This window comes from Pan paniscus, chromosome 8 (assembly GCF_029289425.2).
Source record: "Pan paniscus chromosome 8, NHGRI_mPanPan1-v2.0_pri, whole genome shotgun sequence".
Classification (NCBI taxonomy): Eukaryota; Metazoa; Chordata; class Mammalia; order Primates; family Hominidae; genus Pan; species Pan paniscus.
In genome coordinates, this window is record NC_073257.2 from 137,921,971 (window position 1) to 137,937,372 (window position 15,402).

The 15,402-nt window shown below is 45.4% G+C and overlaps 1 protein-coding gene across 3 annotated transcripts in view; it reads right to left on the reverse strand.

Moving 5' to 3' along the window:
• The window catches only part of ADAM12 (ADAM metallopeptidase domain 12), a 375,334-nt gene that overhangs the window by 48,663 nt on the left and 311,269 nt on the right, over nt 1–15,402 (reverse strand). For all 3 annotated transcript variants that reach the window (XM_034931678.3, XM_034931680.3, XM_034931679.3), the window contains exons 12-14: nt 9,569–9,746; nt 4,812–4,901; nt 2,899–3,094 (exon numbers count right to left, since the gene is read on the reverse strand). In XM_034931678.3, the coding sequence (XP_034787569.2) occupies nt 2,899–3,094; nt 4,812–4,901; nt 9,569–9,746 (464 nt within the window). The remainder of the gene's footprint in view (nt 1–2,898; nt 3,095–4,811; nt 4,902–9,568; nt 9,747–15,402) is intronic.

Consider the following 15,402-nt stretch of genomic DNA (forward strand, 5'->3'; position numbering starts at 1 on the left):
CCCACACAGCGCCTGTAAACTGGAAACAAGGCGGAAACACCGACAAGGGGAGGAAGGAGCACACTGCACTCCCAAAGGAGGTGGTCAAAGGCCCATTCCAAGAGCTCCCTGGCATCAAGGGCCACAGTGGGTTGCAGCCTTCCCTGCTCTCTGCTCTCCCAAGGAAGTCTGTATAATGATCTGAAGAACTGAGGAGGGGCGGACAGGACAGACCAAAACCCAGGAAGTCACAAGCCCGAGGTGGCTTCCCAAGCCTGGTCTCTGTGCTGTGGCTTTCAGGAACCCTGAGCCAAAGATAAAGCCTCTTCACCAAAACTTTACATTTGTTACCAACAGTCCTGATGCCATGGATGTTCCATGCTGTGTGCAGTGGCCACACACGACACCACCCACCACCACCCCAGCAAAGGCCTCCTGGTTACCAGGGAGAGAGTGGGTGGGAGAGAGTAGAGCTAAGCCAGGAGCTCCCAGGGAAGCCCCCTCCTTAGGAAGAGGACGTGGCTACCTGGGTGCTCAGACCTCCAGCCTCCCCCTCCATCATGGGGATGATGAGAGCCCAAGCAGGTGACTTCCTATTGCTCTTGCTTTTGAAAAGCTCAGTCTGTGGGTCAGGTTGTCAGTCTGTCTGCCTGTCTGGTTCTCTCTCTGGTCAGGCAGCTACAGAAGGACTAGTCTGATGAGATAATAAATACCAGCCTTGGTCACCATGAATCAGAGGCACACAGCCAGCTGAGTCACACAATGGGGGTGGCTCAGACAGCACTGTTGAGTTCCATCTGACCTCACTCTGGAAACGGGGCCAGCTGTTCGAATACGGCAGGGCATTAAGGAACACATTTCACTCCCAAAGCTCCAAGTGCTGTGTGTGCTCTGGCCACAAAATGCTTTTTGGAAAGGAGCTTCATCACAGCCCTTGTAACTCAAGAAAAGGAGACTGCTGATTCTGGAGAAAGGCTGGGACGGGGACGGCACTAGGGATGCCTGAAGCCATGAAGATTTGGCCTGCAGCAGTAGCCGCAGTCCCAAAGTGACCTCAGTTGGCTAAAAGCTGCCTGAAGTCACTAAACCATGTCAAGCCCAAACACCATTCAATGTGTATAGCGAGTACTGGCTTAGTCCTTGTCATTGCAACAGGGTGTCCCCCACTGCTCCTGCCCCCTGCTTTGCCCAGGGTGCCCCAAGGCCCAGCAGGTGATGATGCCAGGACTGAGGGCTGCTCAGGGTCCAAGGATGAAGCACCAAGGGCCCGGGAACTGCAGGCCTCCCCATCCCACCTGCCCACGTGCATCCCTGAGTGCTGAGGAGCATCAGAACAACTCCTCGGAGGCCGAGCTAAAGAGGCCTGCGCTCGTCCCTCCTTGCTACCAAGCTGCCCTTTCTTTTCCCCCAGAAAGCTCCAAGTACAGAGGACATCGCTGGCTGGCAGGGGACATGGGCCTCCCAGCAGGACCCAGCTCCGAGAGACATCCATCTTGTTTTCCATGCCTGGGCGTGGCTTTTACATTCCATAGAAAACCCAAGCTTCGAGGTTTAGTCATCAATTTCTGTTCCACTTTATTTCCCTCATCACTCCTAAAACCAAAGCCTCACAACAAAAGTCTGACAAAGGTCCTATCAGGTTTCCCTCCCACTGGAGATCCTGCCTGATTCTGCTTGGCTTTCAGCCTGGGCCTGGCTGACCACAGCGGCCTTGCCAGAGCTGGGGTCTCTGGCCAGGGCTGAGGTCATTTCTGCAGCCAGCAGGAGGAGGGAGTGACAAAGGACTCAACCACATTATCATAAGGGAAAGAGAACTGCAGGACAGGGTGGGGCCTGCACTTGTGGATTTCACGGTTGGACTCCTGGGAGCTGGACACAGGCATTGGATCTCAAATGGTTCTGGGGTGACGGGGCCTTGGAGTCCAGGGCTGCCCAATGAGGCCTTGGATCTCTGACCCCAGAAGGTGGGGCATGGAGGAGAGACACGCAGGGGATGGATTCTTCCCTTTTGCATCTGAGCTTCTGCTTCATTTTGGAGCTTTGGTGGAGCTTTGGAGCAAGACCTCCCTCTTCAGGGTGACTGTGCATTGTGGGAGTAACACATGGGCATTGGGTCACAGTGACCCAGGTTCAAATCCTAGCCCGGAGACCTGGGGAAACTGACATTTGGTCTCAGAGTTTGAACATCATCTTCTGTAAAGCTTCATAGTCCCCACTTCAGGGGCTTGTTGGAGGGTCAGAAGAGACAAACTGTGCCAAGTGCCCAGCCTGAACTGGTGAAATGGTGAACTGATGGTCTCTTGTTTGACGCAACCACCCCACTTTCCCATTTGAGAGCCACTCACTGCTGCTCTCAGGCCTTCCGATTACAGACACACTCATGCTTCAAGTCTGATCAGGGCCTTCCCCATGGAGCCCTGGGCCCCTCACTTGGTTGGGGTCCTCTTATGAGTACAAAGGGGCATTACTAAAATCTCAGTGGTGGTGGGAAAGTTCTGTCTGTCTGTCCAACTACGTGCTATGCTATCTGAGGGCAGGAGTCATGGTGGATTCATCCCTGCCATCCCTCGGGGCACAGAGTAGGTGCTCCTGCAGCTCCCGTATCTCCCGGGGCACACAGGTGCTCCTGCATCTTCTGTATCCCCCGGGGCACACAGTAGGTGCTCCTGCATCTCCTGTTGGACTGCACTGAGCTTCTTAAGGCCAGGCTCCAGGCAGTGTCCATTTCTGCACACCCCATGCCCAGTGTGGCCTCAGCCCCTCCCTGGGAGTCAATCACTCCTGACTGAACACACCAGATGCTGTGTGGACAGCGCCTGCCAGGAGTGGGGGCTAACCAAAACAGAGCACATGCCCCCAGTCCCACAGCCCAGGTCTGCCAGTGCCTCTCCTGATGCCGAGCTTGTGGTGGCCACGTACCTGGTCCCCAGAGCGTGACACACTGCTGCTCGTGAGTCTGGCAGATGCCATTGTAGCAGTAGCCGTCCACATCCTGACATGAGTGCCCATCGTGCAGGTACACGTTGGCTGGGCAGTGAGGGCTGGCCCCTGTGCAGAACTCTGGGAGGTCACAGGAGTTGCTGGAGTCCCTGCACGCTGTTCCTGCAGGCTTCAGCTGGAAGGAGAAGGCCATTTATGACACATGCACCCGGGGAAAGGGAGAGGCAGCTCTCAGCATTACTCCTGGGTTGGAGTGGACAAGGCCATAAGTCCCACATAAGGGGTGAGGATTTCAAAGGAAGTTGCTTCTAATGTAGAGATACCTCATTAAATCATCAGATTCTCGTTCTGGGGTTCACCGTTCCACTCTAAAGTGGATGGGACAACCAAGAGCAGCCTCTGTTTAATGTCATGCAACATTAGGGTTCTCCAAGAAACACACAAGCTGGCTGCTGGCACTTGGCACCTCAGAGGAAGAAGAAGGAGGGAAGCGTGGGCTGCTGGCCTGGTTGATTCTTAAGAAAAAGGTCTCTGGGTGTCAACGCTATGACACATTTCAAGGGGACATTTGCATTTATGGTGTTGGCATGTGTGGGCAAGTTAATAAAAATAACTTTAAGGTCACAATCACGATAGCAATTTTAGTCAGTAGTCAAATCATAGAACTGGAACTCTCTCTTTACTGCTTTATGGGAAGAACAGGAGAAGAACAAGGGAGAGGTAAAGGATGTTAGAAGCCATCTGACCGATGGCTCAGCTTTTTGTAGTTGAAGAAATTAAGGCTCAGAGTAGCCTGTCTGAGGCTACACAGCTAGGGACCCCTGCGAGTCCTGGGCTTAGTTCCCTGCATACTCCTCAAACGCAAAGGGATAAGACCCCTGCCAACTTCTAGAAGATCTGGAAGTCGAAAGCAATTGTTAAAAAGTCATAACCTAAAAGTGAACCACAATCAGGCATTGCCCTGTGGTCCTCCCTCCCCTTACTTGGGCATCCCCTGGGCACAGGCTCAGACTTGCTTCCCCCTTCCCCCAACTCCCTTCCAGGCACCTTCCTTCACCGGTTACTGGGAGCCAGGGAGAGCCAGCTGCTTATAACATTCCCCAGAAGTTAATCAGCATTAGGAAGAGGATGAAGGCTATTTTAAAGCCGAACATTAAATGTTATAATGCACTTCTAAATCACCGTGCTCACGTGGGGCAGCTAAGAGGGAGTTTCCTGCAAGCAGAATGTCAGGATCAATTGCTTAATTAAAATGAAATAAAACTCTACCCTTGGAACTGCTGAATCAAAAGCTCAGGCTTCTACTCTGTCAGATATCAGCTCTGAATAATGAGACAATGGAACTGCCAAAAGAAACGCAGTCCTAGCCAGCAGCAATGGCGAGAGTATAAAACTGCCATTCTTGGCTGGGCAGGGTTGGTGGCACCTTCTTTTGGGAGGACATTAAGATTGAGTTGTTTATACAAAACTTCTGGGACAAGCCAGCAGGCAGATGTCCGCGGGATCAAGAAGATGAACCTGGGGGAACCTGAGTGACAGTGGATGGGGACTTGTTCTCGCCTTGCTCTTCTTGTCAGCATAGTAGAACCCCATGTGCCTCTGACGGCACAAATGGAGCATTTAAAGTTGAACTAGGGTTTATCGGTCTGATCAGTTGTCAGCCCCTAAATAAATAAACACAAGTGACTGGCAATTAAAGCGTGCATTTCACCCCAAGATTGGAAGCTAAACAGTAAGAGGTGGGTAACACCAACTGGCGTGAGAAGGAGGGATGGTGCGTGCTGTGCTGAGTGCTGGGAAACCTTCCAGCCACACTGCTTGCCCTGCATCAGATCTGAACCACCTGAAACTGTTGGCGACCTGGGGGTCAAGTTGCAGCTCCGGTGACTCACCTGGCAGTCTTCACAGCACAGCCCATGTGCGCACACAGCGTCCGGCTTCAGGGTACAGGTGGTGGCATTGCAGCAGCGATTCATACATTCCTGGAAAGAGGAATGGGATTTGTTTGACAGGGTCTTATGGAGTATGCACTCACTGAATGCAAACATCACACCTTAAATGGCTGCGAAAAGCAAGAAAGACCAGGAGGGCCCAGATCCTGAACTGCACATCTGCCTGTTTCCGTCTGTTAGGAAAGCAAAGCTTCTGCTGTTTATGAACCAACTGGGTCTACGAGTCCCTGGAAAAAGCCAGTAGCACACAAGTGCCCTCATGAAAGGTAAAGCAGTTGTGACATAGGCTGGCCGGCTGGGGACATCACTCTAGTCAGCAGTACACTGGGGCTCTGTAGAGGGGTGTCCAGGCGGATCTCATTGCAGTGGACTGCATCAGGATCCCTGGAGGACTTTGAAATTACCCAATCAAAAATATACATAGATGCATACAATCTGTACTCTTCAAAAATGAACCTTTTTTGATTTAGAGAGTACTGGCAGGAAATGAAGTCAAATCAGTGGTTTCAACCACAATTCCCTGCAATCTCGCCAGGGTTGTGGATGAGACCCTTGAGCAGCCCAGGTAAGTTGTCTGGCCTGACAATTCCACCACTCGGAAAGTCAGAAATGGACCTTATAATAAGCAAGTGGCCGGAAGGAGGCCTATGGGCTGTGCCCATTGATTTGCAAGGGATTTAAATGGATAGTTCAAGCATTAGATGTACTGTCCTCTCTGAAACAAAAGTGAGAAAAGAAAGTAACTCCTTTATAATGCTGTGCTCCACACGTACCCATTGCTTCCATTTTTTCCTAACAAAAACAAGAGATTGACATTTTTTGCTCAGTTCTCAACAAAAGGCCTGCACACATTTATCAAGTGAAGTCCTTGTACTTGAGAACATTCAAGTAACTGCAGTTTACACATTTTAGAAGAAATGTAATTATCATAAGATGGAACAGTTCATAGATCTTTAATACTGAGTAATTTATCAATGTTCTTTTATTTTATCCAGTATATGATATGCTTTGAAAAATTTATATACCATTGGCTGGGGTGAAGCTAATCACATACTAGTTTAATAATATAATACTTTACTCCTGAAAACCATCTTTCTTGAATGGATTTATCATGAGTTTTATAAATGCAATTAATAAAATTTTGTCAATAATCCAGAAGATTTATGGCAAACCCAGATACTGAAACGATATCCTATGTAAAACTCTAATTATGCTCTCATTTGATGTTCCATTTGATTCTATTATACAGACTTCCAAAGTTATTAAATTTTAAATTTGCTTGAGGACTTTATAAACATCCAGAATGTGTAATATATACAATAAGATAAAACTGTCAACCAGAAGTCATAGCTGTAACTTTTATGACAGTAAGGGTTTCTAACCTGTGGACTTACGATTCTAAAAGAGTTTAGGAACTGTTTAAAAAAAAAGTAGTGCATTAATTGCATTTTTAAATCAGTGTCATCAAATGCACACCACTGCTATCCCGGTCCTTAAGGTGTAAATGGCTCTATGGATGACACATTTACCAAATTACAAGTTTTCTTGGAATTCCATGTTAAATCAGCCATCCTAAATCTGGGTCCTAAAATTCTTTAAGAAATATCTTCCCCCCTCTCTCAAATCACCCAGTAATATAAGCAGCAGCTCAAATGGAAATGCAGCCATGCCAAATGGCTCTGACTTCAAAGGGGATGATAATGTGAGAAAGATAACTAAGTTTAAAAGATATTCGCAAGCTACTGGCATCCTATTGACTTTAAACAAGGAGATAAGGCTGCTTTCCCGATCCTGTTAGCTGGAAGAATGAGTGAGTTGTCAGGATTTCCTTATGTTGATATAAATCCAATGCCCTGTCCGGGAAGGCTTCAGCAATCAACCTGCCTTTAAACCACCCAGGATATATTTCTTCTGCAGTACCATATTTCTCAGAAGAGACACATTCTTCATCTGCTGCTACATTGATTATTTTAGTCCTCAATAGAGAAGTCCAACAGAGCCAATGAATACCAAGTCTCCAAAGAAGAAAGAATAATGAAAGCATTAGAGAATTCTCTGCAAAGCCCTAATTGTCATTCTCAGGTTGTAGGTAGCAGACACAGATTCTTAATCACAATGAACTGGGAGAAGACTAGAAGCCATCTTCTTGAAAATAATGGAGATTATTTCTGGGAGCAAGGGAGAAGCTGGTTTCCATTGGGTGCTGGCAGTTGTTTTTCGGATCCCATTTACTACTCCTTCCCTGATGTCGTAACACACTGGGTCCCTCTGTGGGCCAGGGAATGGCCAGGTCAATCTGATGTAAGGGCATGCAGAATAACCAGGGCCTGAGCACTGGGTAGGGGGATAAAGAACCCAGGTTAACAAGTCTTTTTGTCTAAAATTCTTAGGCAAAGCAGTTTGGAAACTGTAAATAGGTTGTCACACTGCCAAACACAATTTGAGTTTGAACCTTGAAACTATTATTTTCTAATAATAACTACTTGAAACTATTTTTTGAAAAGCAAAAAATAAAAAAAAGCAAATCTAAAAAGTGAGGCAAAAGGCTCACCTGTAACTTTCAAAGAAAGAACTTTGGATGAGGGGAATGAGAGCTATCTTCAAATATCAAGAAGTTATCCTACAAAATAAGGACCTTAACCGCAGAAATACAAAGTTGGTAACTGCATGCAAGCAGTTTGGCTCTGTACAAGGAGGGAGTTTGTAATAATCAAAGCTACCCTATAATGCAACATGCCACCTGGAGAGACAGCATCCTGTCAAGCCGCATGACTCCTTCATGGAGAAAAGAGGGAGGATCAGAATATGAGTGGCTGACACATTTTAGGCACTCAAGCATTTGCTGATGTGATGGTGGTGGTGTGGATAATGATAGGGGTGGGGATGGTAGCAGTGATGCTGGTAGCGATGTGGATACTGGTGTGGCCACGGTGGTGGCAGTAGCTGTGGAGATGGCAGTGGTTACAATAGTGGGGTGATGGTGAGGGCGGTAGTGATGACGGTGGCGGCAGTGGCAGTGATACGGTGATGATGGTCATGAGAGAAATGGTGATGATGTTGGGTGGAGGAGGTGGTGGTGGCGATTGTGGAGATGGTGATGTTAGCAATGGTGGTCGTGATTGTAGCAGTGATGTGGCTGCTGCTGGTGGCATATGGAGTAAATGACTGCTAACGAAATCATTCCAAACCCGAGAGTTCATGGCTTCATGAAGAGCTGTCAAATTTATTTAGATGAATAAACAATCATAAGAAGTTCAAAGACAAACCATTTTAAGCCAACATGGCCTCTCCTGAGAAAGGTGAGAAATTTAAACTAATTCATTTTTTCCTTTAAGAAATTAACAAGGCCCACAGGGAATTTCCCCTTTGCATACCCCAACCCATGATGGTTTTAAGTTTTCCTCTGCTAATCTTGAGAAGAGTTTCTATAACACTATAATTAGGACTTGCTCCTACACAGCAACCATTCCCTGCTCATGGTGAGCAAAATTAAACACCCCTCCAGACAATGTCATTATCATGGTTAAGTTCTGAGTTTGGCAAGGGCATAAAAACATTTGAAGAAACCACTTCTACATCACATCCCCCCTTACTCCCACCCAATACTTACATACTTCCAGCGTTCTTGCAGAAACTGTCAGACCAAGCTCATTCCTCCTGGTATGGAAAACCTCAGAGACTTGAAGATGGGGATATGATGAACATTCTGTTTGCCAGTTGTTTGTGTGATGAACACAGGAATATACCGGATGTGCCAGTCTCAACACGATTTCTCCTCCACCCTAAACTCCCTCTTTCAGAGCAGCCCTTGGAGATGCTCTTCCTAAGCCCTCATTAAGTCCATCTGTGAATTTAGCTAAGCCTGCCTTGAACTTGTCTACTATTTCAGCTTGCATAAACTCTCGGGGAGGGAATCCCACATGGAGACTGCCTGCTGTACAACTGCTTGCTTTGATTTATTCTAAACACAACCTCCTCCAGACTTCGAGGGGGCACCTGTTTTACTAGGAGGTCTCATGCTGTCTTCTCTCTTTCCTTCTTGAGATTATTCAGAGATTAAAAAGTGACTTTTATAATTTTTATATTGATTATCTTGGGCCCTATTAAAACAAGGACATTTCCTGATATTGGCTGGAAAACAGGGTTAAGCCCTGTGCTAGATAAAAACGTTCCCTGCCTTCACTTATTGCTTCTGAAAGCTACAAGCACGAGAGGCAGAAGCCTCGAGTCGTGCATACAGAGGCGTCTGCAGCAGCAAGGCAGAATTTCAACCGGAGAGGAGGCTCCTGGTTAAAAATGAATGCTGCTTATTCAGATTCCCCTCTGGTAGCACACCTTATGAAGAAAAAGAAATGGTGCTTATTAGCTATTTGAAGCTAGAATTCCAGGGCTTTCTTCTCTGTCAAACTCAAAGCTAAACACTTTTTTATTGTTTTTGTCCTCATCTTGCTGAGAATGCTGTACCCTTCGATAGGATTATTTATCTTTTTAAATGAAGTGATCACTTATTCCATGCAATAGTTAAAATTCAAAAAGCCACCCTAGCTCATGGGGCTTGTTCAGGGTGGGCAGATAGGACTCTTCCTTCCTGAGTTCTAGTACTTTCATCTGGCTGTGCAGTTCCTCCAAGTTCTCTCTTCTTTGCCTAGCCGAGGATACAAGTCTTCTTGTATCCTTGTTCTGGGGATGGTTCTTACCTCTGGCTCCCCACAGTCACACTCCTCTCCTTCTTCCACAAATCTGTTCCCACACTTCTGGCCCCCGAAAGACTCCCTGACTTCCGGCAGGTTAAACAGGCACATCCCCATTCCTTTCTCCAGGCTGGTCTCCAAGTCCTTCCTGCTGCAACTGCTGAACACCATGGGAAATGGGTACCTGAGAAAGGAGAGCCCAGAACAGTAAATCACAGGGCACGGAATGGCTTTGCCTGCCCTTCTTGTGCCCACAAGAAGGCACCCACTGGCCACATCTGCCCAGGTGTTCACTGGTGGTCTCAATGAACAATGCATATCAAAAAACTCAGATATGCAGTGTCAAGCGAGGCACATTCAGTTCCATCCCGACATCCATTCCGTACAGTGCCAACGCGGCTGATGAAGAAGTGCTTTATCAAAAAAGAAATGATCTTTCGATGGTTTTCAAATCAACAAGTTCAGGCAGAGTCTCATTAAAGACATTATTAATAGTTCTGGGTGAAATGATGCTATGAAAATTGAATTCGTAGGGATTGTAGCTTGTAATACAAACACATAACAATGTCCTTATTGGAAAGTGCAAAGAAGAAAAGAGTACAAATGATGGTGTTTATTAATTCCATGGTTCCAAGGACGCATGGTTCCACTGTAGGGCAGGGCCTGCTGATGCTGGCATTCAGGTCTATAAAGGCCAAGTCCCTGTCTTCCCCCAGCACAGTTGTAAGAGAATGGAGGTGATCCAGAAATGCAGGTCTTACCCTTGCCTCTAAATTCCAGGGTGTGGCAGGGTCTAAACAACCGGGTGCCTCTAAACAACCGGGTGTGGCAGGGTCAGCCAACTCCCCAGCAAAGTTATGCTCCCCTTCTGTGCTCTAGAAGGGCTGCCCAGCCCCCTTGTACCTGGGTGGGCTGTGTGACTAATTCTTGGCACTAGAACATGAACAAAAGTGATATAGGTCACTTTTGGCTGATGGTATTTAAGCAAGTATTCCTTCTTCATATCCTTTCTTTCCCCATCTGCCAGCTGAGATTAGAGTATCCCACGGTTTTAGGAGATGGAGGAGTCAGGCATGGCATCTGGTCCTAACTCACTGTGTGGAGGAAGGCCACCTGCAGCCTAGAGCCTCAGAGCATCATACAGAAGGAAAACACGCTTCTAATATGGTAACCCACTGAGCATTTGGGGTTTGATTCCAAAGCAGCCAGTGTTATCCAACATACACAGAGTGTCTCACTTTTTACAAATGCATTTTCCCATGTCTTGAGGCAGCAAGGATTATTAAGGTATAAGCATGCCAGAAACCCAGAAAGTTTTATTACTTAGAGAGGGAGCAGGGGCTGCTGTCCAGCAAACCCAAGCACCCTCTCCCAACGGAGACATTTATAAGGATGACATTAGAACTGGATCTCAATCAATTGGCCAAACCAACGCAAGCTGCTATGCTCCCCTGATGATGGTAGACCAGCGGCTACTTAATGATTGAGCTTGGTGAATTTTGAGATCATGCTGATTTCCAGGACTAAACCGATAACACTGCACCATCCTCTCTGAGTGGTTTCCCTTTTCTTCCCCAAGTATATAAGGCATACTATTAGCCACAGATTTTTAATGACCAGGTATTTATTTTTTCTTAACTTTATTTTCTGAGACCGAGTCTCACTCTGTTGCCCATGCTGGAGTGCAGTGTCTCACTGCAACCTCCGCCTCCCGGATTCAAGTAACTCTCCTGCCTCAGCCTCTCAAGTAGCTGGGATTACAGGCGCCCACCACCATGCCTGGCTAATTTTGTATTTTTAGTAGAGACGGAGTTTCACCATGTTGGCCAGGCTGGCCTCAAACTCCTGAGCTCAGGTGATCTACCCGCCTCGGCCTCCCAAAGTGCTGGGATTATAGGCATGAGCCTTTAAGCCTGGCCCTTAACTTTTTTTTTTAACTTTAATTGTAGGTTCAGGGGTACATGGGCAGGTTTGTTATGTAGGTAGACTGCATGTTAACGAGGTTTGGTGTACAGATTATTTCATCACCCAGGCAATAAGCATAGTTCTCCACAGGGAGTCTTTTGATCCTCTCCTTCCCCAGTGTCTGTTGTTCCCTTCTTTGTATCCATATGTACTCAATGTTAGCTCCCACTTATAAATGAGAACATGCAGTATTTGGTTTTCTGTTCCTGCATTAGTTTTCCCTCCAAGTGGTTTCTATCAACCTCGGGCTATTAACTCTGGAGTATATTAATAATTCTAATCTACAAATAAATTAATAAATGAAAGTGCTCCTCTGTGGATGCAAAGGCAACATACCAGGACTTACTCATAGTGCTGTAACAATCTTGAAATCTTTGTAACTTCCCCTGGCAGACAGACTGGTTATTCCTGGTATCAAAATATACTAACTAGGTTCAAACAATGATTCACAAGAAAAATGATAATGTTTTTGCAATTTAGAAGGGTATTATATTGAAGTAATTGGTATATTACACAGGGACTTAAGAGCAGTTCTTCTCTTTGCAAAAAGAAAGAAATAAATAAATATAAATCAATTTCATGGAGGTACAGATGGAAACTTCTTCTGTATCTGAGAGTTTTCCTAGGACATATATGCCTCCAGGCCTGATCTAGGAGATGAAACATCATTCTCACTCAGTGATACGCAACTTAGTTCTGTGACAAACCATTATCAGTTCATTCTAGAAGGGAAGTGATTTCTAGAAAATATTAGAGTTAATTAGGAAAGACTCTAGGATAAATGTTAAGTCTCAGGAAGGGTTTATAGCCAGAATCACAGCAATTAAGAGAAGCTTGGAAAAGAGTGGTCTGAATTGCCCTGTTTCCCAAAGGAGCAGAGAATGTCCATAGACACCAGGGACTGGAGAGCTGAGACCAGCTCCGTTCACTAAGCTCAGACATGCCTTCCCCATCTCATTCCTTTCAAATCAACAAACACACAAACATTGGGTTTTTTGGGGGTTTCCCATCCAAATAGGATGAAGGAGAACAGTTTAAGTCCAGGATTTAAACTTCAGAATGTGTAGGAGAGGAGAACAGAACAGATCATCATTGGCAAAGATCATCATTGTATTTTTGTGTCTGCATTGGGTGTTGTCAGACAGTATAGTGATCTGTGTAATAATCTATTTCTACTTCCCTTAGCTTTTCCTCATTCTGCTGAAGGACAACTCCCAAATGTTAACAAAATTCTTTCTCATTTAGAATCATGCATACATAAATGGTCGTCATCCAATTCACAGGTTTTCAACCTTGCTCTGAGGAACAGCATCCTAGCATTAATTCTTCAGGGATGCCTCTGTTTTAAAAGGAAAGTAGCGATGTCCTCCTCAGATGCGAAATGAGGTCTTGATGAATTCACCAACACTGAACAGATCCTTTCTCAGGGCTCCTTTCCACATGGCCTGAGCTCACCAGCATGCCGCCTGCCTTCCAGGTCAGGACAATTCAAACTTCCAGCAACTCCTGACCATGGGTGACAGCTCCAGCCATGAGCAGGTGTAAGTGGCTTCTCTTCCCACCAACCTGGGGTTTTTCTGACTTGCTCAGGGGACCCAGCAAGGTCAATGGGGAGTCCAGCAGCCCTTCCACAAACATTCCTGCCATTTCCTCAGACTGGGTCAGCCAATATCGCTACCATTTCCTCTATGTAATGAAGAAAAAAATGCCTCGTTTATTGTTCAAGAACTTACTTTTAATGACGAATGGTGATGAGGCTGAGAAGTATTTTCTACCTGTAGGATGTCATTACTCATCCCATCCTTTCATGATTTCTCAGCAAGGAGGCAGGTGACTATTCACTCTGATAGGATATTTATGAACCCTATTTGGGCATTTAGAGGAAGTCAGGCTTTAGAGGAAGAAAATCAGAACAGCCTATCACACATCATTCCATTATTCCCCAAGTATTTATTCAACACCGACTAGGTGCCAGGCATTGTTCTAGGCTTTGGGGATATGGGAATGAAGAGAACAAAAAAATCTCAGCCCTCATGGAGCTTGCATTCAGTGGGGCCAACAGATAATAGGCAAGCTAAGGGAACAGAATGAGTTAGAAAGAGTAGAATTAAAGAGAAAAAAAATAAAAGAGCAAGGGAAGAGGGTGTGTATTGAACTTTTAGGGACAGTGGACCTCACCAGGAAACCTCCCCAGGAAGAGGGTCATTTGAGCCCCTCACCCGAAGGGAAGAAGGTGTGAGTGCACCTCGGGAAAGAGCTGGTACAAGTGTGTGCAGACAGGACTGGCCTGGAGGAACTTACTCAACAGTGGGAAACAGTCTGCTCTTCCTGCAGACACACACCCAGAGAAGCAACCCATTTTCTACTTGGCATCATTCTTAGATAGGTCAAGGTCATGCTGATGGTGAGAAGATCCCATGGAGTGTCAATACACTGGGAGCTGTGCCTCTGTATGGGCCAGGCACTGGGAATGACTGAAGGTATTTTTATTTATTTTAAATAATTTCAACTTTTATTAGCAATGAAGGGGTACATGTGCAAATTTATCACATGGATATATTGCATGATGCTGGGGTCTGGGGTCCTGTCACCCAGGTAGTGAGCATAGTACCCAATAGGTGGTTTTTCAGCTCTTGCTCCCCTCCCATCCTCCCCCATCTAATAGTCCCCAGTGTCTGTTGTTTTCATCTTTACATCTATGTGTATTCAATGTTTAGTGCCCACTTATAAGTGAGAACACATGGTATTTGATTTGCTATTCTTGCACTAATTTGCTTAGGATAATGGCCTCCGGCTCCATCCATGTTGCTGCAAAGGACATAATTTCATTCTTTTGATGGCTGTGTAGTATTCCATACCATGTTTTCTTTATCCAATCCACTGTTGAAGGGCACCTAGGTTGATTCCATGTCTTCGCTATTGTGAATAGCGCTATAATGAAAGTATGAGGTCATATGTCTTTTTGGTAGAATGAGTTATTTTCTTTTGGATATATACACAGTAGTGGGGTTGCTGGGTCAAATGGGAGTTCTGTTTTAAGTTCTTCGAGAAACTGCCAAACTGCTTTCCACAGTGGCTAGCCTTGCCAGCATCTGTTATTTTTGACTTTTTAATAATCGCCATTCTGACTGGTGTGAGATGGTATCTCACTGTGGTTTTGATTTGCACTTCTCTGATGATTACTGATGTTGAACATTTTTTCATATGGTCACTTGTATGTCTCCTTTTGAGAGGTGTCTGTTTATGTCCTTTGCCCATTTTTAAATTGAACTATTTGTTTTTTACTTGTTGATTTAAGTTCCTTGTAGATTCTGGATATTAGACCTTTGTCAGATGCATAGTTTGTGAATATTTTCTCCCATTCTGTAGGCTGTCTGTTGGTAATTTCTTTGGCTGTGCAGAAGCTCTTTAATTAGGTCCCACTTGTCAATTTTTGTTTATGTTGCAATTGCTGTTGGGGACTCAGCCATAAATTATTTGCCAAAGCCAAAATAAAAGGCATCCAAATAGGAAAAGAAGAAGTCAAACTTTCTCTCTTTGCTGACAATATAATTCTATACATAGAAAATGCTAAAAATTCTGCCAAAAGGCTCCTGGAGCTGATAAATGAACTCAGTAAAGTTTCAGGATACAAAATCAATGTACAAAAACCAGTAGCATTTCTCTACACCAATAATGTTCTAGCTGAGAAAAAAATCAAGAACACAATCCCATTTGCAATAGTCACACAAAAAAAGGAAATACCTAGGAAGCTATCTAGCCAAGGAGAGGAAAGTTCTCTATAAGAGAACTACAAAACACTGCTGAAAGAAATCAGAGATGACCCAAATAAACAAAAAAATATTCCATGCTCATGGATTGGAAGAATCAATATT